This window comes from Chelonia mydas, chromosome 3 (genome assembly GCF_015237465.2).
Source record: "Chelonia mydas isolate rCheMyd1 chromosome 3, rCheMyd1.pri.v2, whole genome shotgun sequence".
Taxonomy (NCBI): domain Eukaryota; kingdom Metazoa; phylum Chordata; order Testudines; family Cheloniidae; genus Chelonia; species Chelonia mydas.
The window spans coordinates 123,991,442-124,013,749 of NC_057851.1; the positions used below are offsets into that span (position 1 = coordinate 123,991,442).

General features: G+C 40.6%; 1 protein-coding gene across 1 annotated transcript in view; it reads left to right on the forward strand.

Moving 5' to 3' along the window:
• Positions 1-22,308, forward strand: part of SMOC2 (SPARC related modular calcium binding 2) — a 173,303-nt gene that overhangs the window by 38,870 nt on the left and 112,125 nt on the right. The window contains 1 exon segment of the mRNA XM_043543235.1: positions 16,544-16,715. Within this exon segment, the coding sequence (XP_043399170.1) occupies positions 16,544-16,715 (172 nt within the window).

Sequence of the window (22,308 nt, forward strand, 5' to 3'; positions counted from 1 at the left end):
ATGATCACAATGGTCACTTCTGATCTTAAAGTCTATGAGTATGAGAAACTGCAAGAGGAGAAGTTGTAATCCAAAAATTTGCATCCCAATTTTGTAGAATCAAGATGTTCAGATAAAATTGAGATCAGCACCTGAGCTCTTTGAGCCCTAATTCTTCACTGCAGAGTGCAAGGAACTCGTATTACAGTTGATTACCTGTACCTTTGGTTTCAGTTTCTTTCACCTCTTGTGTTTCCAAAGTGCCTGACACGGATTACCCATCACTAACTGAAGGTGACCCTACTTCCTGGTCTCCACAGCAGTGTTAACACAGGAAACGGCTCAGACTGCATCTCATATCACCTGAAACCCTGTATTTTCTCACAGGGCTTTTGATATTATCAGAGGCTTCCAATCAATTTGAAATGGGCCTTCTTCATGTCCATTCTCTGCTCACACATGTTTAAAGAGGCAATAAGCCTTTTCTCCTGGAGTACAATACCCTCTTCTGTGCTGGCACTCCTTGAAGCCAGTCTGAGTCTTGTTCCTTTTCCGGTGTTTGTAGCATCTCCCGGGTTCAACCCACACTTTCATCTTCTTGCTGTCATTTATAGAACTGTAAAGCTTAAATACTTATTTTTACAGTGTTATAGGTTCTTCACTTACAGGCTGGAGAAGCTGGAGTATTAAGGCCCACTCTTCAACCATCTTTCTGTCCTGTGTTTGTACAGCTCCTAGCTCAATGGGATCCTGGTCCATAGCGAGGGCTCCTCGGTGCTACCACAATTCATATAATAATCAACTCCCCCACATTCTATTTTTATGGGCAAGCCTCATCTATTGTGGATCATGATGCAAAAGGAATAGAATAGGCTGCCATGTTATGTTTCTTTCTCCTTCTTTGATGTCCCTAGGGAACACTTATGTAAGATTTCAAAGTAATATGCCAGCCTATATCTTCAAGCCTGGCAGCATGAAAAGTACAGCAGCAGAGAACTCATTTTACCAAATTAGGAACCTGTTTGAAAACAATAGAGCTGAGATTTAGAGCACAACTCAAAAACTGAGGTATGAAGTCTGGCTCTGGTAAAGCGCGAGTTCTGGCTGCCGCATGTTTTTCTGTTTTGCAATCCTTAGTAGTTCTAGAAGCAGAACAAGAATTTATTCCAAATACAAGATTTTGTTTTTTTGCAAAAGCACAGGCTTCAATTTCATTAGAATTAGATGGCTTTTTAATTACTTTTCCTTGGAATATAATGGTTTAAATTACAGAGGAAAAATGTTTTGTGCCACACAAAAAAGTTCCATGTAACCAAAACTTTGAAGGGAAATAAAACCACCAGTGGTTCTGCAAAACCCCAAACATGACCAGGCTCACGCATCCCTAATGGAAAAGGGTTTATTGACCAGACTACAGAATACTTATCTCCATGGGGAGAAGGCAAGCAGCCATGTTTAGTGTGGCCAGTTGCTCAATAGGTTCTGAAAGTCAGTAAAAAAACACACACAGAGAGAAATAATGAAGGATTTGTTCCTTACAATTCTGAAGCACTTTGTCCAGTCTAATTGTATTTTTTTTATGTGATGGGGCTTTCACAGTTTCCACTGGTAAGTGATTCCATAGTCCAATAGAGCTCTTCAGCAGGAAATTAGGACCAAGCCATCCCCTAAAGCTCTGTGGGAAACAAAGGCTAGCAGATACAAAGTCAGGAGAGAGAAGAAGGGTACCAACCTAATCTCTTCTCCCACTTTTGGAAGCCATGGAAGCTCCTGTGCTAAAACTCCATCTTCTCTGGGGAGTGGCACACATTAGTGGAGCAGGGGGGCCAGATACTTTCCATATCAGCATCTCCTGCTGGCACTATGGATTTCTGATCACAGACCCAATGGGGACACATGGCTGCTTGTTGCTAACTCTTGCTGGGTGTTGGCTACTACAGTGTTACAGGGGACTCTGCCAGTGGCAGTGTAGCTCAACACTGCCAGGAGGGGTAGTAGGGGTGGGAAAGAAAGCAAAGCAGCCATAAGTGTGTGAGGAGGTCCCTTCTCCATGGATCCCAGGAAACTGCTGCATCGGGGTGGGCTGGGGGACATTTCTCCTTCCTATCTTTGGGGAGAATGGTTTGAGACGAGATCTGAAAGGTGATCTTCAGGGTTTCCTTGGACATCCCGTCAGTGGATAGGGATGTTTTTGGTCCTTTGATGATTTTCAGCTTACTGTTTAAGTTGCATCCTATTACTCTTAGTTGTACCCTGTTTAGGAAAAAGGATGCTTGTGTTGGGACAAAGGAATAGGCATACAATGTGTAAATGTCGTGTTCTAATAACTGGATTTTTTAAAAAAATATTTTGACGTAACATTTTCAATATTTTAGAAATCATTTAAACAGGCTTAGAATGTCTTGATTTGGGCAAAACTTAGAAGTCAAGAGTGTCAATCTTCTAGAATCATAATAGTTGGGAAATAGAGAGGCAGCATAAACAAATTATCCCACCCCTGAGTACATTAGTTAATGGGGTGTTTGTGTGTGAATCCAGCTGTATTCTAAAGGACGGGTCAGGAGTCATGAAAAGATGGAGTGAACTAGTACGAAGACAACGTGGCCTACTATTTCTCTGATTTCTGGCATCTGAGAAGAGACACTGTAAATGACTGCAACCTGGCAAAGAAAATAAATTATGAAGAACAACATCACAAGAATGAAAGGGCACAGAGTTACCAGTGATTTGGGGATTATGATTCAGTGTTAACATGACACTTCCCTTTGCTTAGAGAACTGGCAGATGATATGCAAACTAGAATACTTTCCTGTCTGAAAACTGTTTTGGCTTGAGTTCCAATATCAGTGCAGGATGGATTTTTTTGTCCACAGTAGTCCAAAACCCATCCATCCATAGAAGCTATGTGGCTGCCAAGATTTCATTATCCCTAAGTATTTTACTGTAGTGACAATACTCCAAAACCAAAGTAAGAGTGTCACTGGTCTAAAAATATATAAGCAAAAGCTATATATTTGCTAAAGAAAAAAAAGGTCAGAATCTCTCCAATTAGTGGTTGCTTATGCATACAAAGGACATCACTCTACTGATAAAAATTGGCCTCTTTCTTCACCACATCTATACCAGTGCTGCATAGCAACACTATACTTAAGGTTCTGTCATGCTTTCCATCCTAATCCACAGTTTAATTTTCAGGCAGCATATCACAGCAGGCTGAAGTTTGGCTGGCATGCCAACAGTTTGGATACAGTTTGGGTTTTTTTCCAGAAAAGATGGTGTAAATCACATAAACCAATTCTTTAAGTCACACAATGGCTCAAATAATAAAACAGATAATACCTGGAAGGAGTTTTGATCATAGAAAAACTGAATTAGACTTTCTGGACAACACAAACTTACACTGCACAGTCAGTTTGTCCAGACACTGTGCATGCTGGTATTTTTAAATAGCAGGACTCTAAAAGGCTATTTTCACCTACTGTGTACATACAAGGCCCAGTTTTCAAGTGTGGGTGACTTAATGGAATTTGGGATGCTCTGATAAGAACATTGACACATCTAACAAACGTTTAGTGTGGTTATAGGTGTTCATCACATTGTGAAACTCGGGCTCCCCCTATATTTTATAACTTGTTCACTTTCAACAATATGGGTTCAAGGCCAGCAAACATTTCACAGCATGGGCCTGATCTTCAGATCCTGTGGCTCCCATTGACTTCACTTGAAGTGGGCATTCAGAACTTCTAAAAATCATATCCTACTAATATATGACAAGAGGCAGTTAAAGATCTTTCTGAAAGGATAATACATCGAGTCTAATCCTTCTCTCATTGAAGCCAGTAGGAGTTTTGCTATTGAGTTCAGTGAAGGCAGGAACAGATCCTAAAACTGTGCTGGTCAAAAGAACAGAACCTCCTATAACTGCAAGGACTATTAATGCACTAACTAGGAACCCAAACTTGGGACAAAATCAATAAAGGATAGTTGGTTCTCCATTGCTTTAATGGATCCATAGCATCTTACCATATTTCCGTATATATTCCCCCCTTCAGACTGCTTTTCACCCCTTCAGAAACAAAAGGGAATCAATTCTGCCTTAAACAAAGCAATAACAAGCAGATATAGAAGAAGAAACATGAGATTAAGTGGCACTTTTGAACCCTTTAAAATGTCCCAGTTCTTCCTCTGTTGCTTGTGCCACTTTTATTTTCCTTATTGCACGATCTCCCCAACAGAGACTGGGAACACTGCTAATCATAGGCCAGATCCTTGCACACCCAAAACACCCACTGAACTCAGTGAGGGTTACCACTGGAGATTTTGAGGGAAGAGGGACTGCAGGAAACTGAGTCTGGATTGATGAGCAGTTAATTTTTGTCCCTTTCTTGAACTAGGATTGAAAAAGAAAATGTCATTAGGTTTGATTGGGGCGAGGTTCTATACATCTGGTCCACATGGATAAGGAAGCCAGATTTACACATTCGTTGAACGGCAACATGGGAAGAAATGAATTTGCTGGCATACATATTAGCCATACATCCATCAATATAGCATAATACAGCTCACTTAACTAAATGCCTGTTAAAGCAATAAACATTTTTTAAAACAACCACACCAAAGCATAACATATCAATCAAAACAGAGCCCTATTTAACAATCAATTTACTGTGCCGGACTCAACAAGCTGATACTGTAGTTTAGTACGTTTTCAACACCAGAGGAATGCAACAAGCCTCTCTGGAATCCCTGAACTGCAGGCACTGATGGAGTGAAGCAAAATAAGGTCCTAATTGATAGGCAACTTGGAGCTGACCTTGGGCACAGACCCAAGGCTTCTCTGCAAAACCATCTTGACTAAATGAAATCACATACTGTAGCTGGTTTATCAACCATCACTGACACAGGTCGCTTAGAAAGAGGCCTGATGGGTAAGTCACACCTGAAGAGTTACATGTAATGCAATGAGGGAAAGAGGTGTCTGTGCTCAGAGGTTTAAAAGGGCCCCTTTCAGCAAGACCACATTTTAGCAAACATTAGAAAGACCAGCCCATTGACAACTTATGGAGACTCCTGGAAACCTTCTGTTAAAAGATGATTCTTCAGGAATAACAGTATATTTTCTGTTTTCCTTCTTGAGATATTAGTGTGGAAACTGATTTAATACATTCCAGTGTAGACCAGAAAAACAGCATCGTGCTGTGAAAGCAGTCTTTGTTACTTCAGGGGCTTCTTTGCAAGAGCAATGACTGAGAGGGGTATACTACCTTCTCAGGAATAAACAAAACAGAAAAGCACAATAAGAACCAAGAATACTCACTGATTTGAGGGGTGGGAGATAACCTACAGCATTCAGATACAAAATGGCAGCCTTAGGCCTGCAGCTGCTGCTCTCTCCTGCATTTAAAGGATCAGCTCTGAAACAAGCATGCTGGGAAAGGCTCTTATCAGATGGTGAAACCCCCACACTCCCTGAGAGCTGAGCTGTGACTAGGCAACTAGGGAGTAGCTCCTAGGGAAAGTTATGGATTCCTACCTTTCTAACACCAAGCCCACATGTTAGAAAACTAGAGCTTGGTGTTTTTGAAATATTTGTGCCCTTCTGTTGTTCTCTAACAATATGTTTCTAAACTTAAATCTAGATCTTTTTGGACATCAGCTGTTTCCTGTGCTTAGAATGTATCCCACAAGAGCACATGGTTACAATAATATTAGAAATGGGCTGAAACTGTGAGGTTCAGATCCAAATTTCCCCCAAGTTCATAGTTGTTTGGGTTGGGGATTCCAGTTCAGGACCTTTATAGAGACAACCCTGGCCTGTGAAATCCTGTGAAAGGGTCTGTTTAGATTTTGATTTCTGGTTTGCATCTCACTCTAGTTAGCATAGCAATACATAAGTAAGTTCTACCCTGTCCAGCTAACGCCAAAGCCAGGACATATTGCTGTAACAGGATTTGTGTTTCTTAAGAGTTTTGCTGCTACTGCGGCTGCTTATTGTCCTTTATAAAATCATAATCATGTGCTTGCTACATCACTGGGGGGAGGGATAGCTCAGTGGTTTGAGCATTGGCCTGCTAAACCCAGGGTTGTGAGTTCAATCCTTGAGGGGGCCATTTAGGGATCTGGGGCAAAAATTGGGGCTTGGTCCTGCTTTGAGCAGGGGGTTGGACTAGATGACCTCTTGAGGTCCCTTCTAACCCTGATATTCTATTGGTAGTTGCTATGTAGATTATTATGATGCCATAGACAGCAAATCCATTTGTGGTTCTGTAGGAGCAGCAGGAACAAATGATTGTCCAGGCAACAAGTCTTCATTTGCAAATATATCTAATAAAGGAAATTAGAGGTCAGAATCTCAGCTGGTGTAAATCAGCCTGGCTCCACTGATTACTCAATGGTCTATTTTATTAGTCACATGAGTGGTGATGGGAGTTAATGGAACTATGCTGATTTACACAAGCTGAGAACGTGCTCTAATGAGAAGAGAAAAACAGAAATTATTGGTCTTGGTTCTTCACTAATGCAGCTGTAAATCCATATAAACTCCACTGACTTTACAATGGTGTGTGATAGTAGCAGAATTTGGCACACTACAGGTAGTAGAATAGTTTTTAATAGAATTTCCTATGAGCTGACTTTTTATGTTCCATTGGAGAGGCATCTTTCTAAACAGGACCTCCTCAGAGATGCTGTCTTATATGTGTGGATAGAGAATTGCATTATTATCTACAGTAGCTAGCTCTGAGTTTTCCACTGTTGTATTTATGAAGGATTAGCAGCTGTAGAGGGGTTGTTCAAGATCCGCTGTTCTATGGAAGATATGTTAAATCCAGCAATCATTTGGAGCCTGCATTTTGGAGTTTAACTGTGATAATGCTGCCCTAAATCACACAGTAATGAAAATAAACAGTGGTAAAAGCAAAACAAACCAACTGTGACCCTAACTCCTGTCCCTTCAGAGTGAATCCTGAACTTAGGGTGTCTGTACTATAAACAATACATTATAAGACTGTTATGGTATGCTCCCTTTCTGGCTGAGACCCCTGGGAATTAGGCACCTAAATACCTTTGAGGTTCTGGACCTGAGATGCTACCCTATGTAAAGAAACAATCTGGGGGTTGTTTGTTATGTAAATGTGTTTTAGCACTTCATCACTTGTCTGGTGAGCGATAAAATGGAGGGCTTGTCCACACGAGGAAAATAAGTAGGTTTTAGGCATGTGAGCTAAAACAGTTCCATGGTCATATTTTGCCCTAGAATAGACCACGACCAGCGGACGTTTTAAAATAGCACTGTCTTCGTATACACTGGAGGCCAAGTGGTGTTTAGCCTTAGCATAGAGCCCTGATTTCTATCAGTTTAGAACACATAGTACAAATACAGATCTCCTGTGCATGGAGTGGAGAAGTCAGAATATTCCATTCAACATCCCACAGTAAACTGATGCAGGATAAAGAAATTTCTTTCAAAACTTTACGACAAAGTCATATGCTTTTCCAAGGAGAACAGTGGATTTACTTCTCTCTCTGTCATGCTTGGTTCTCATATTTTCTACTTGCAGACAAATTGCCAACCTTTTGGTTAGGCATAATTGAATTGTATTTTACCCCTTAAAGGACAAAGTCAATTCCATATAATTGTGCACTTTCAGCTCTCTGTTTTCCCCAATGGACAGGCTCTATCCTGTTGCCATTAAAGACAATGGGAATTTTGATGTCAGTGAGAGTGGAAGCTGGTTCTGTCTAAGGCCTTGCCTACATGAAAGGCTTACTTTGAGGTGTGCCACTATAAATCCTAATGGGTTCTTGTGTAGCCTGTCCACTTTAAGGGTTTAGGTTGGTGTAATTAAATCACTTCAGTTAAATTGGTGCACATTTTCTTAGGGTAGATAAGGCTTGAGAAAAAAGACATTCTTCTCCCCTGCCTAGCTCAAATTAGAATAAGACAACAGCAGCTCCTAAACCCAAAGGTACATATTTTTCCTAATATGATACAAAATACATATTGCATTATTTCACATAACGTAGAGTAGAATTTTCCCAGTTACAATTTAAAACATTGAGCCAGATCCCATGGCTAATCTTTACACTTCAGTTTACACCTTCCTGTTATTTATCCTGCCCTGACCTACAAGATGCAGAGGATCATGCAACTGCCTCCATGTAATATTGGCCGTGGCCTCTCTGCCACCTTGCACATGGGACTTTTGACAAGCGGATGCACCTAGCTGTGGACTCATTGGCCGTATACCACTTCTCCACCCTAGGAGGTTCTTTACAACCTCCCCTCCACTTTACTCGAGTGAGAGTTGCTGCATAGCATTGCCTTGCAGAGTACAAGGTGTGTGAAATCTCCATGCTTGGTCTCTTCGAAGCTTGCCCTCATTGAGCAGTGGAATTGTAGTAACTCAGCTGCATTTGAGTACTTTCTGGGCCCAAGAGGTGAGGTGTGGGCAGGAGGTGTCCCCATAGGAGTGAAACAGGATTCCATCACGAATATGGAAAATCTAAGCTAAATAGAGGATATGCATGATGAGACACCAGTCACAGTTAATGAGTTTAAGAGAACTTGTCTCTTGATGGACAGTTAAATCACACAGTCAAGTAATAACCTAATGCCTATACTTGAGGTATTGGAAAATCTTTCTAATGGACTGGCGTGCTGCTTGTGGTTGAGGAAATAAGCATCCCCACCTTCCAAAGACCAGCTGTGGGACCACTGACAAGCATGGGTTACAAAACCAAACTGAGAAACAAAGCAGAGCGGGAAATGCAGATGTAGAAATAATTTTCTCAGTTTAAAGTATGGTTTCGTGTATCTGCAGTTCCATAATCCTACAGTTCTAATGTTACTGAATTACAGCAGTTAAAGAAAAAAAAAAAAGAGAAGAAACATCACCAGGACTGTGTACACTGGAGGAGAGCAATTTACAACCAGCATTAAGAACCTTTTATACAAGAGACAGTGAGAGAGTTCTATTGGAATACCATGTGCTGGGGATACAAGATGGCAAATAATGGCATTTCATCATTGCTCAGATTTACAAAATTTTAAACTAAAATATCACACTCTGTGAGTCGATTTATAATGGAGACCATCTGTTGTATTAATTGAGGTATGCTAAGAGACTCAAGACTTCTCCAGATCTAGTACCATCTTCATCATTACTTCTTTGTAGCAAATGCACACTGTAGAATATTTGTATACTTGGCGATGTTAAGTTGTAAAATACAATGTATTGGAAAGGATGAGACACTATTTCCCTGAAGATTCAGATACAAAGGTTTTATTAAAAAAACTTTCATATTTTAAAATAGTTTTCTTATGTTGCTAGTTTTTAATTTACAATCACCCTCATTTTAAGGAGTCCGATCTGTTAACCTACAACACAAATAAGCTAGAAATAATCATTCTCAACACTATTGCTGGAACTAGGCTACTGCTCACTTCCACTAACATTAGCAGGACACAGGCTCTATTAAAATCCCACCCTGACTAGTCATCTTTATAAGGAGAGATTAACCATAGTCACCAATCCAAAAGGATTAAACTCCTCCTCTCATTGGTCAAAAATAACTGCGCTTCAATTTAACCAATCAAACAACAAGTGGCCACTTAGTCACCTACATTTTTAAGAGGGGTGTGAGATTCAAAGCTGAAGTTCATATTGCCCACTTCAGATCCTTTATGCATAACATTCTAATACTCAGTTGCCCACTTCAAGTGACCACCTTCAACGTGTTGCCCCTTTTGCTTAACAATCTGTCCCAACTTGTACTTAGCTCAGATGCTCTGCTTCCTTGCCCTGATCTGACGAAGAGCTCTGTGTAGCTCAAAAGCTTGTTCCTTCCACCAACAGAAGTAGGTCCAATATAAGATATTACCCTAACTACCTTTTCAGGTACAGAAAACCCCAGTGGTTGACCATATGTGCTACTGTTCTAGAAAGCTCTATTGATTACCCTGCATGTCCTTGTTGTTTAGTTTCCTATATCACTCGTGGCCCTGTTGTTGCATGAGAAAACACACAATTTATAAATAACTAAGATAAGCAATACAGAATAAGATAAAATAAATACATATATTGGTACACTTTCCATCAAGCCCCTGTGGACTATATAATATAGTAGTATCTATATAATCAGTCTCTTTTCATTATCCTTCTCTAGACATATCAAGCAGTTCCTTTTACAGGGAGAGTCCTTGCCACATGGTAAAGTTTGCATGTCTCAGGATTACTTCAGGTTAAGAAAAATGAAGAAAAGTCTGTTGGTTATCAAAGAAAATTCCTTTCACACCCATTCTACCATGTCTTTTTACCCTCCATATTGGCAGTGACTGTATTTTTCACATACGTTGCTATGCAACCAGTCAGTACATGGATCATAATATTTAAAGCAAGAGTTTAAGTTGTGCATCATCTGTGCTCAACAAATGATAACTAGTAATAAGTTATAAACAGTTCTTATCAAACTAGCTAGCGTCTCCCATGCCTCACAGGATGCAAAGAAATGTCAAAGTATTGCAGAGATTATTGTGAAGGAGTCAGAAAAATACAGTGACACATTGTACTCGCCGAGCAAATTCCTATCTCCTCAATCCCTTGCAATCTGAAATGAAGCAACAGAAAACTGTTGGAACTCTACAAATATGGCCACTATATATTCTGAAAACATGAACTTTCTTATGAAGAAACTGCCACAGAATAATCCTTATTTAAAATTATGATTTTTCACAAAATGTTATTTGAGGCTTGTCTTTCAGTGCATCACATGATCTTATAATAACTGTTTTGGTTTCAAATGATCTTAAAGTTAGCAGTAGATGATCCAGCTGCCTCCAGTTACTGCCAGTAATCTGCTTAGGCCACATTCTGGTTCCCCTGCTCATGTTTAGTATCACCTTCCTCCATAAGGTGTTCCAGTGAAAACAGCAGGACTGCTTATAGAGTACAACTCGAGATAAGAGTACACAATCTAGCACTTTGCAGATAAATATGGTACCAGCTTCTGTGGTACTGTCTCACCCATTAAGACAGGAAAATGGGCAGAAATCTTAATTTAAGGCTGGATCTTCTAGCCCTTACTCAAGTATTTCTATTGGGTTCAACAATATTTATTAACAATATTTCTATTGGCTTCATGTGAGCAAGGGATGCAGGGTTGGACCATCCTGCGCTGTTACAGTGTGTTCTGTCTAATGTCTGTGCATTCCTTTTACTCTTTTTTTCAATAGACCATAAGTGAACATACTAATATGCCTCCTATAAGCTATCTTTTCTGGCAGTTGTTTGTCGTTTTGTCTTCCCTACTCTTAAATCCCTTAGTTTGCTAGCTTGGTGGAAACTGTTTAAGTGTACAACACAAATTCTCCACTGAGGTTTGGCTGCCCAACAAGTTATTCAAGTGGCTTTGTCTCATGAGGTTTCTCTTCATCCTCTGCTTTTCCAGGTTACTCCAATATCCTTGAACCTATAATTTATCATAATCTCATCTAAATGCTTTGAAATAATAAAGAGCTTAAATTGAACTTTTTTGGCTGAATGCGCTCCAAAATGTAACTTCATCAGTGAACACTCAGTATTCCAAGAGGGTGGGTTCTGTTATTCAGAGTTTAAACAGCCTCGGAGATTTTCAGTCTAGTTCGGTGTTGTGAAATTGATGTCTGCCTGCTGTAATCGGGCATATTGGCCTTACCTCTCTCAACAGGTTGGTTGTTTTGGTCTGCCTTGACTCGCTTTAAGATACAACTTTCCAGTGACAGCAAAGTAATTTGCTCTCAACACATTTACTTTGGCAGTGTTACAGAGATGGATTGTGATGGTGGTGTTGGGGAAATGTTGTTTTCTTGGTTTATTTCTAAACTTTCATAACATGACAAAAGACAGGGAAGCACAAGAAAAAAATCAAGTGACAAGTCTAGAAGATTTCACATTTCACGTTCCAAATGAATTCAAAGACTGGTAATGGCGAAAAAGGTTTGGCAAAATCTTGCTAGAAAGATTTTAAATGATCAGTGTCCCCACTACCTTGAAATCAAGGCACAGAAAGTACATTAAAACATGAGCTGGGGCATGGAGAACCTGGGGAATTGGTGATGGGATAAAAAGTTACTGGTTCAAAAGAATAAATGGACACAAATTGGACCTCAGGAATGGTAACATACAAAAGCCAGTGGGAGAACACTTCAATCTTCCTGGACATTCTATAACAGATTTGAAAGTAGCTATACTTGAACAAAAAAACTTCAGAAACAGACTTCAAAGAGAAACAGCAGAACTAAAATTCATTTGCAAATTTAACACCATTAATTTGGGCTTGAATAGGGACTGGGAGTGGCTGGCTCATTACAGAAGCAGCTTTGCCTCTCCTGGAATTGACACCTTCTCATCTATTGTTGGGAGTGGACTACATCCACCCTGATTGAATTGGCCCTGTCATCACTGGTTCTCCACTTGTAAGGTAACTCCCTTCTCTTCATGTGTCAGTATATTTATGCCTGCATCTGTAATTTTCACTCCATGCATCTGAGGAAGTGGGGATTTTTACCCACGAAAGCTTATGCTCAAATAAATCTGTTAGTCTTTAAGATGCCACCGGACTCCTTGTTGTTTTTGGTTCAAATCCAGAGCAGGTTGGAAGTGACCAAAATTTAGTGTAATCTAATGGCTGTTCAGCGGCCATTTCAGAATGAGTTTGGTAGTCTCAGTCCAGTTACTAGTGGCCAGGATGTCCACATTGGTCTTGACCAATTGGTTTTTCCCTTTGTAGGCACTCTCCACAGAGAGATCAATGATTGAGGGCCTGAACCAAATCATATTATTTAATTTATTTGTACAATGGCAGCGCCTAGAGACCCCAGCTGACATGAGGGTCCTGGTGCACTGGTTACTAAACAACCACACAGTAAGAGCCCCATAGGGCTTACACTCTCACTAGAAAACAGAGAGAAAGAGTTGGAGAAGGATGGTATAGTTGTTAGTGTGGTATGTGGGATTCAGTTCCTTCCTCTGCCATAAGTTACCTGTGTGACCATGGGAAATCACATAGTTTCTCTCTGGCCCAGATCCACAAAGGTACTTAGGTGCCCAAGTCCCAGTTTTAGGCTCCACTGCGATCTGCAAAACTCCCACTTGGGTGCCTAAGGTCACTCGGCAGCTAAGTTTTTGCAGTAAAAGTTTCCTTTGTGCCTAAGCTTCTGTCATTGGGCACAAATACGGTTGCCTCCCTCTAAGCGTCCAGACACCTATCTCCCATCTAAGCCTCAGAGCAATCCACAAAGTGAGGGAAGATACGTGGTCATCCACCAAACTTGCATGCAAGGTCTGGACCTTGGATCTCCCACCTCAGTGCCCAAACCATCAAGCTTCAGAGTCGTTCTTGCCTTCTCTCTGGTTCAGTGACTCCTTCACTGTTTATCCACAATGCTCAAATCCTTTCTTTCCCTACATATAGAGGGGGAAATTACACCCAGGTCTTCCATGTCCCAGGTGAGAGCTCTCACTACTGGATTAAAAGATATAGGCTGGGCATCACTTCCTCCTCTGGCTCACTTGTGTAGAGCAAGGCAGGTGCCTAGCTCATTCTCCCTCCCAAGAAATGAGTTAGGTGCCCAAGCCACCAGTCGCCAGAGGAAGGATTCCTGGTTGTAGATCACTGCAGCCCAATCTTCAGTGCCTGTTTCCATCAGCGGGGTGGGGCTTAGTAAACGCCCTTCTCTTCAGCATCTCCCATTGGCTAGTTTAGGCAGTTCCCATCTCATGTGCTGTCTTTTGTGGATATCATTCTTAGGCACATATCTCCCCATCCATTGTGTAGGTAGCCTAGGTTCCTAACTGAGGCTTTGTGGATTGCAGTGTTGTTCCTGTGATTTTTCTAGGCTCCTAAAAGTTAGATATTGCTCAGCATTGTAATCTCTAAATCCCTTTGTGGATCTGGGTCTCTACATCTCAGTTCCTAATCTGTAAAATGGGGATATAGCACTTTCCTATAACGGGGGGTTGTGAAGATAAATATGTTAAAGCTTGAGCTGCGCTCAAATGTTACAGTAGTGGGGGGCATTTGAGATCCATAGAGAAAAGAAGTACTATCATCCACATTTTACAGATGGGGGAACAGCGTGACAGAGATTAACTGTGGCTTTGCCAAGGTCACACAGGAAGTCTGTGGCAGAGCAGGGGCTTGAATCCAAATCTCCTGATTCCCCTTCAAAAGCCCCAGTACATTCTTTTTCTCTTGGGATGTCTTGTCATTGACTTCAAGGGATCAAGTGCTGGATGAGGATGGAAACCAAATTACCCTCTCATCCATATTCTCATCAGGGTGGACGAAGATTGCATTACCACTGTTTTTTCTGTTAGTCAATAGAGTAAGATTAAGTCTCTACAGCTCCCACTTTATTTATCTAGGTATTTATGTAGCTCTTCCTGTCATCATAGTAACTGAGCACCACTCCAGAGAAAAACACACACACACAAATGACTGTGAGGGGGAAAAAAACCATTGCTAAAATGCAGACACAAGGCATAGGTTTTTCTCTGTCAGTTGATGCATCTGCTCCTGAAGCTAATTACTATTAAAAAGGAAAAAGCAAAACAAAAGAGTGTTGTCAGCAGAAAAAGAATGCTTTTATTGTTTGTGAAAATTACAGTCAAATTCCAACTATATGAATATTAGGATTTTTTGTTTTTTTAAATGGAAGCTGTGAGGTTGTCTCTCCATTTACAGAAAATGATAATTATCATGTCTTACCATAAGACATCTGCATTTCCTACTTTAAATGCTAGGAAATGCAAACAAACCACAGTTTAAGCATGAAAACTAAGTGGATTTATGACTGGGTTTTTTTTCTTCACTAAAATAAAGGTGAGCTATATATAGGCAACACTTTCTTCCAGAAAAGGGAGGTATGCAAGTCTGGAGGCTTGTGTACTTTGGATGCACAAATTCTGCTTTTATTCCTCTTCCTTGCTCAAAGCTTTACCCTCTCATTAGCCTACATACATAACCTAAAGATTTAAACTTTCCTATATCTGACATTAATCGTAATAAAGCATCATTGCACAATTTGTAAAACGAAGCCAGCATTTCAGCTGGTTGATGACATTTTCTAAGGTCCATTTCTCTGTGACTTGTAATGCCCAGGAGGGTGATTATCTGCTGGTAACTACATGCCTTTCATACCTTATTGCTTATTCAGAAAACAGTAAAATGATAGAGAAAATTGTTTGAGGACTTAATGGTTTCACCTCCCTGGCGGCACCAGCCCTTTTGATGCTTGGAAAATAAAATGCCTTAGTGCTCATTTCTGTCTGAAAGTGAAAATGGCATAAAAACTAGTTAGGGTTAGGGAAATGTGTTTCAATGCAAGCAGATCCTGCTTTTCTCAATTCCAGGAACAATGGTAAGTGTATATGCACCTGACAGGAGACTAAAATCCAAACTGAGGACCATTTAGCATGTTCGAAGTGACTGGGGAATTAAATTAGAGAGAGAAATATTTTTTTCCCTCTAACCTGTTGTAACTCCTAGCTAAAACAACCTGACAGAGAGACTTCAATCATGGCCTATATTTGCTCCCCTCTACCTCCATTACTGGAGGAGATTGGATGACACAGAAGCGGGGATTAGATGTCCTTCTTTGTGGTCTCTGTCCCAATGTGCCTGCAGAAACCACTCGAGTCCAAATCTGTGGGGGGGAGGGTGGGTAGTCTCTGCAGAGCAGGAAAGGGTATGCTGGGGTTGGGGGTCATGGAAGAAGTCACAACCCATAACATGCCTCTTTCCAACCCTGGCAGATATATATCCTGGAGTTTAGGCAGCATTAAGTAGCCTGACATTTTACTCTGGGTGAAATTCATCTCTGTGCAGTAGGGCCAGAAAAAGACCCCTGCATGGACCACTTAAGACTCACATAACCCTTTTGAGGACTTATGTTGGATGTTGCTGGCATATGGGTCTGTGCTGGCTGCTCTGCACAGAGATGAAAGGATTTTGCACAAGAAGACCAGTCGCAACAAGGCTCCCATGCTGGATGGAGGCAGGTCCAACCATTATCACTCAGATACACCATTAGCTCATTATTGCAGAATGAAGCTCATGTTTTATGTAAGTATCCAGACTGAATCTGAACCTTTCAAAGTATTGCAGCTCACCCATGGCTCCTATAAGTAGCTAATGGATCACAGTAAATCCTCATTTCTGTTTTGAAGGGGGTTTCAATTTTCCAATATCAGTATTTTTGCCTGTAAAGGCTCTGAGCAATCTCCTTTCTCTCCAGAGTAATTGTTTAATGTTCAAAGTTTCCCTAATTAAAATAGTAAATTAAGTATGCACTGCAGAGATGTTTTAATTGCTAGTATTTCACATTAACGGTTGAACCATCCAAAACCAGGACACACCAAATTATCTATTATTTAGCATGCAATTAAACATTTTTTGGAGCGCACTTGGGTCTATTCTCTGGCGTAGGTGATCAGGAAGTGCTTTTCATGCCATTGATGACCACTGACTGTTGGAGTGAACTTCCCAAAGTCTCATGCCTTTTTGGTTTTGTTTTTATTTTTAGTTTTTGAGAGTGGACCAAGACAAAGACCGAGAATGCAGCCTGGACTGTGCAGGATCCCCTCAGAAGTCACTTTGTGCTTCTGATGGTAGGACTTTCCTGTCCCGTTGTGAATTTCAACGAGCAAAATGCAAAGATCCTCAGTTGGAAATCGCATATAGGGGCAACTGCAAAGGTAAGCACTGCAAAGCCTGGTGTGTTCAGTTTGTAGAAAATTAAACTAAATTAGGGGTGTTGTACTCTGATAATCAGCAGGAACAGTGGGGTTTTCAGGGAATGGTTTCAACCCCACTAGACAAGAATTGACCCAAATATCTCTAAGTATGGTAAGAATGGGAGGTCTAGATCCTATTCTAAACTCTGCCACGGATTTGGGGCCTGATGCAAAGCCTATGAAGTCATTGGCAGTCTTTCTGTTGATTTCAGTGGGCTTTGCATCAGGCCCATGCTATGGGATCTGGTTCAAGTGTAGCTTGGTTTTCCCATGTGAGGAGTTGAGGGGGGGGGGGGGGGGGGGGGGGAGTTGGTAAGGTGATGAGATGCCCGTCGGAAAGATACGCTGTTCGGGCAAGTTATTATATATGAAGATACATCAGTCAATGCAACAGAAATAAAATAAACCCAACTCTTTACAAAGCACCTGATTTTTATTTATTGCCTCAGAGGGCTAATGTGATGTTTGGTCTGGATTCTGCAAGCTGTCCTTTGCAAGTGCAGATGGCCATTCATGCAGTCCAACTTTCAGGATCAGGCCCTCTGTGCCAGTGTTTTACTGGCTGATGAGTCTTCACATTAATTGTGCTACAATGAAAAATTCACTAAGGACCATTTCCATGAGTAAATATTTGTCTGAAGCAGCCACTTGAAAGTATCCCCCAAAGTTTCCAATACAAAATGATTAAATCTTGAGTTGAGAACCTTCCTCTGCTAGACACCAGTATTTTGGTGATTTCCCCTGACATCTCAAGCATCCATGTGTTTGGCTGGGCTGAGCATCTTTTTGTTTAATAAGGAAACTCAATTTTGTGAGATTAATTCAAATATCAGGTTTCAGAGTAGCAGCCGTGTTAGTCTGTATTTGCAAAAAGAAAAGGAGGACTAGTGGCACCTTAGAGACTAACCAATTTATTTGAGCATAAGCTTTCATGAGTCCCTCACGAAAGCTTATGCTCAAATAAATTGGTTAGTCTCTAAGATGCCACTAGTCCTCCTTTTCTTAATTCAAATATGTTTTTCTTAAAATCCCTAATTTTAAGAGACAAAATTGGTTTCTTCTAGAACTGGATTTGCAAAAGTGTCTAAATAAGTTAGGAGCATATATCCCATTGAAAATGAATGAGAACTGCACTCCTAAGTCACTTGGGTACTTTTGGAAATACCACTCATAGTCCCTATGTGGTCACTCCTTCATCTAACTCCAACTTTCATTGACTTCAGTGGGAGTTGGATTGGATCCTCACTGTCACTTTCTTTGGCCTGATGCTGCAATTTATTGTGCGTGGGTGGACTGCCATGCCTGGAAAGATCCCTTTTGAAGTCAGTAGGGCTCTGGGTAGGCGCAGCATTTTGCCTGTGTGCAAGATGTTGTAGGATTGAGGCCTTTGTTTATTTCCCTCCAGTTCTTTGCAATTTCCTGAAGCAAGTGTTCTTACGCCTTTGCATATTTATTTAGACACATAACTGCACCTCTCTTGAAGCCTGATTCTGTGAAGTGATGAGCACTCACAATTCCCTCTGAAGTAAACGAGAATGGAGACTGACCCAGCCCTTGCTGGACTGGTTCCACAGTTAGAATTTTCCTGCGTGTACCTCAGAAATAGGAACCAAACAGATTCCTGTTTGAGGCTTCCTGCCTACCGCCTTAAGTACTTTCCATTGAGGCGGGCAGGCTCATTCTTCTACTTCTTAATTACATTCCTTTTGCTAGAAAAAACATGTTTGTTTTGATTCAATTTAACAAACAAAAATAATCACCCAGGAGGTAAATCCATGGGTTTAAATGACAAGAAAGAAGTCTTTTAAATTTGTGTTCATTTTGAAATCCAGTGAAATAAGTTTGAGATGGTAGCAAAACCTCATTCGCCTTCCCTAGTTCCTTCATTTGTTCTATCAGTTCTCCTTCTCCCCTAAGTTCAGAGACACTGGGCAATGGGATGTCCCAACATTTCAGTTCCATTATTTAGTGATCTAAAACATGCACATGCTGGTCATAGAGACCTTGGGCTGGCATGCTTAGAGAAATGATGACATGCTTCCTCTCTTAAATGCAGGGCTTGATTTCCTTCTCAGTGCTCTATTTTATTTATTTATTTATTTGTTAAATATAACAGTGATCACAAAGATTTACCTTCCCTTACACTCTAATAACAACAACAAAAAGATTGAGACCACACAGACTCAACCTCTTGGAGACAATTTTCTACTTCATCTCTCTCTATTAGCTCCGACAAGCCTCTAAAGCACCCAGATTGCTCTAAGAGACATTCTGTCTCCTCCTCCCCCTAGACAAAACATCATGCTAGCATTGTATTAGCTGATGGACCTACTTCCTTATATGAACAAAGAAAACATAATGGAGTTACTTGAGCCCAAGTGCCTGTTGTTTCCACTAACAACAGGAAGAATTATTGTAAACACTTCGTGTTAGTGCACGCTACATATTTAAAACACTATGCACTCTGTGAAGTAAAATGTTGTGCATACTTTTTTCTTCATTATTTCTCCATGCAATTTACCAAATGCACTGACAATGGCAACTACAGAATGCTTCTTTCCCCCATAAAAATATATAGAATTTCCTTATGCAAAGCCTGTGGGGATCAATTCTAGCAGTGCTTGCAAATTTTTGCAGCAGTTGGTGATATATCAAAGTTTGTGGAAGTACTTTATTGCTGTGTACGTTTTTACCTATAGCATTTTAGCACAATTGTAATCCTGGCATCTGACCCCCCCCAGCTCTACTTGGGCAGCTTAAATATTACCGCTAGTTGCCACACACAGCTCAAGGTAGTGCTTTTTGTCTCTCAGCTCAATGAGCACTAAATTCACTCAACTTTAAATTTTATTTTTCTATATAGATGCTATACTGCTTTAGGGCATAAGCGCCAGTTGTACGTCAGAGGAATATCAGTGAGAAAGAGACTACTTCTATTTTCACTTTTAATTTCATATTTAATTTAATCTAATCAAAACAGCCTTGGGGTGTTCAGTGACATGCCACTTCACTCCTGCCCGTGGCAGCAATCCTCTGAACTAACTCAAGCTGCGCAAACAAGTTGGCGCACAGAAAAAGGGAGGCCAACTGGTCTCACTGCAGTTTCAATCTTTGCCTCCCACCTTGCTACACTATCACCTTTGATAACCCGAATCAAACGTTCTACTGAAGGTGCTGAGACAGACTCCACTTCAGCCAACTGCCTATGAGGAGCGAAGCTTGTTGTTGCAGGTGATGGATTGATTAGTTAAAGAGCAGAGATTTTTAGTAGAGCTGACTGAGAACATTTTCATGAAAATTGAATTCTGTTTACATTCCTGTTTTTGGACCAAAACCTGAGAGTTTCAATTCAGGAACGGGGGGAGACTCAGGTTCAAATCCATACATGCCTGATTCCGAGAGGAATCTTTCATCCCTGATTACTTTGAATCCGGCAGAGCAGGGACTTGAGCCTGAGTCTCTCTCTTACCTTCTCCCCCAATAACTTCCCAACTAAAACTTCAGCAAAACTGATACATCTCCATGAAATATTTTGTCTTTGATGCAATTTCATTTTTGTCCAAAATGCTGTGACCAGCTCTGGTTTCAGGTCAGCATCCACACTGATCTCTTGTGGCCGTCTCTGCCATCTAGCCTCTCTGAATAACTTGTAGTCAGTATTTTCTCTTAAGCCTTTTACATGCCTGTTTACACAATCAAAACTGGGATATTTTACATACACAATAAAGTTTGAATCAAATTCAAATTAATGTCTCCTCACATTCTTTTCTCCAAATATTAGCCCCAGACATATCTCTCCTCCCACAAAAGCCAAGAATTCACAGTGACTTTCTTCTTTGTCCAATTCTGTTATCAGTATTTGCTTGATATATTTATTTTGAGACTGTCAAAAGACTAGAATTACAGAGATACCGTTGTCTTAAGGAACTTATTGTTTTTTGTATTGTTTTTGTTAATTGTTTAGGTTTCATTTACCAGGAAAAGTTGACTTTTAAGGGAATTCGTTAGCACCATGGGGGAAGCTATTTTTAAGTTTGGATTTTAAATGAGACAATAAAACCTACTGACAGAACTTTAATCCCAGTCTCCTTTCTCCCACTTCTGTCCCCTGTGCCCTCATGCCTGTAACAGGCACTTAAATAGCTGTGTGTGAATTTTTGTTTTTTAAGATAATAAAGTAAAGGGAGGATGAACTGGTCTGAAATGAGGTACTTCATGAGCCCCACACCCACCTTTGACCAAAATTAGAACTTGCCTAATGGACTCTTTTAATGTTAAGAAAAACAACAACCCTGCAATTCATTTTTCTCTCTATTATTTTTCATTTTTGTGCACTCTTATGCTTCCAGGCAAGGCTGGAACCAGATGCTGAAGTGCTGGAAACATTATGAGAAGTCTGATTCTTGTAATATTTCCAGCCCACTTTTGTAGCTTCAAGAGGTTCAGCTAGTCTGAATAAACTTTAGATGAACAGCCACATTTTTGGATTCTTCTCCAAACCAAACCTAAACTCTGAACTTCCCTCACTAGAAACAGACATTTGGTTGTGCAAGAAAATTGGTGCGAGCTGAGAAGCATTATTATTTGTGTTACAGTTGAACCAAGAAGAATTAATTGTGATCAGGGCCCAATGTATATAGACATAGAAGGAGACAACCCCTGCCCTGAAGTGTTTACAATCTAAATAGACAAGAGTGGGTGAAAGGAATAACAATAGTTCCTATTTTACAAATGGACCACTGAAACACAGTGAGATTAAGTGACTAGCTGAAGGTCACACAGGAAGTCTGTCACAGAACCAGGGATTGCACCTAGATTTGGGACAGTAGTCCAGGGCCTTATTCACAAGACTGTCCTGGTGTACTTTACTTAAGCCTACTGGTATAACCAGTATAACCTGGAACTCTACTCTAGTGAGGCTTGATCCTCTGAGGTGCTGATCCTGTGAGGTTGACGTGCTTCGACTTCTATTGAAGTCAGTGGGATTTGAGGAGTCTTGGAACCTCGAAGGAGTGCTCCATGCTTTTACAGGATTGACTCTTGATGCTCTGTAGGTAAATATGAACCATCTGAGCTAAAATTTCCTGACCCTGACCAAAACGAGTGCCTGAGTACAACCAAATATGGAACTTAAAAAATAATTTGAATAGAAAAGTCACATAATTGTCTACAAACAACCTCGAGATCCTGTCATCTGGACCCTTGAGTCCTGCAGAGCCCCTTTATAGTTAGTAAAAAGAAAAGGAGTACTTGTGGCACCTTAGCGACTAACCAATTTATTTGAGCATAAGCTTTCATGAGCTACAGCTCACTTCATCGGATGCATACTGTGGAAAATACAGTATGCATCCGATGAAGTGAGCTGTAGCTCACAAAAGCTGATGCTCAAATAAATTGGTTAGTCTCTAAGGTGCCACAAGTACTCCTTTTCTTTTTGCGAATACAGACTAACACGGCTCTTACTCTGAAACCTGTCTTTATAGTTAGTGGAGCTTTGCACAGCACAGGAATCTGCTGTCAGGATGCTGCCAAAGGGTACAATCTTGTAGTTAAT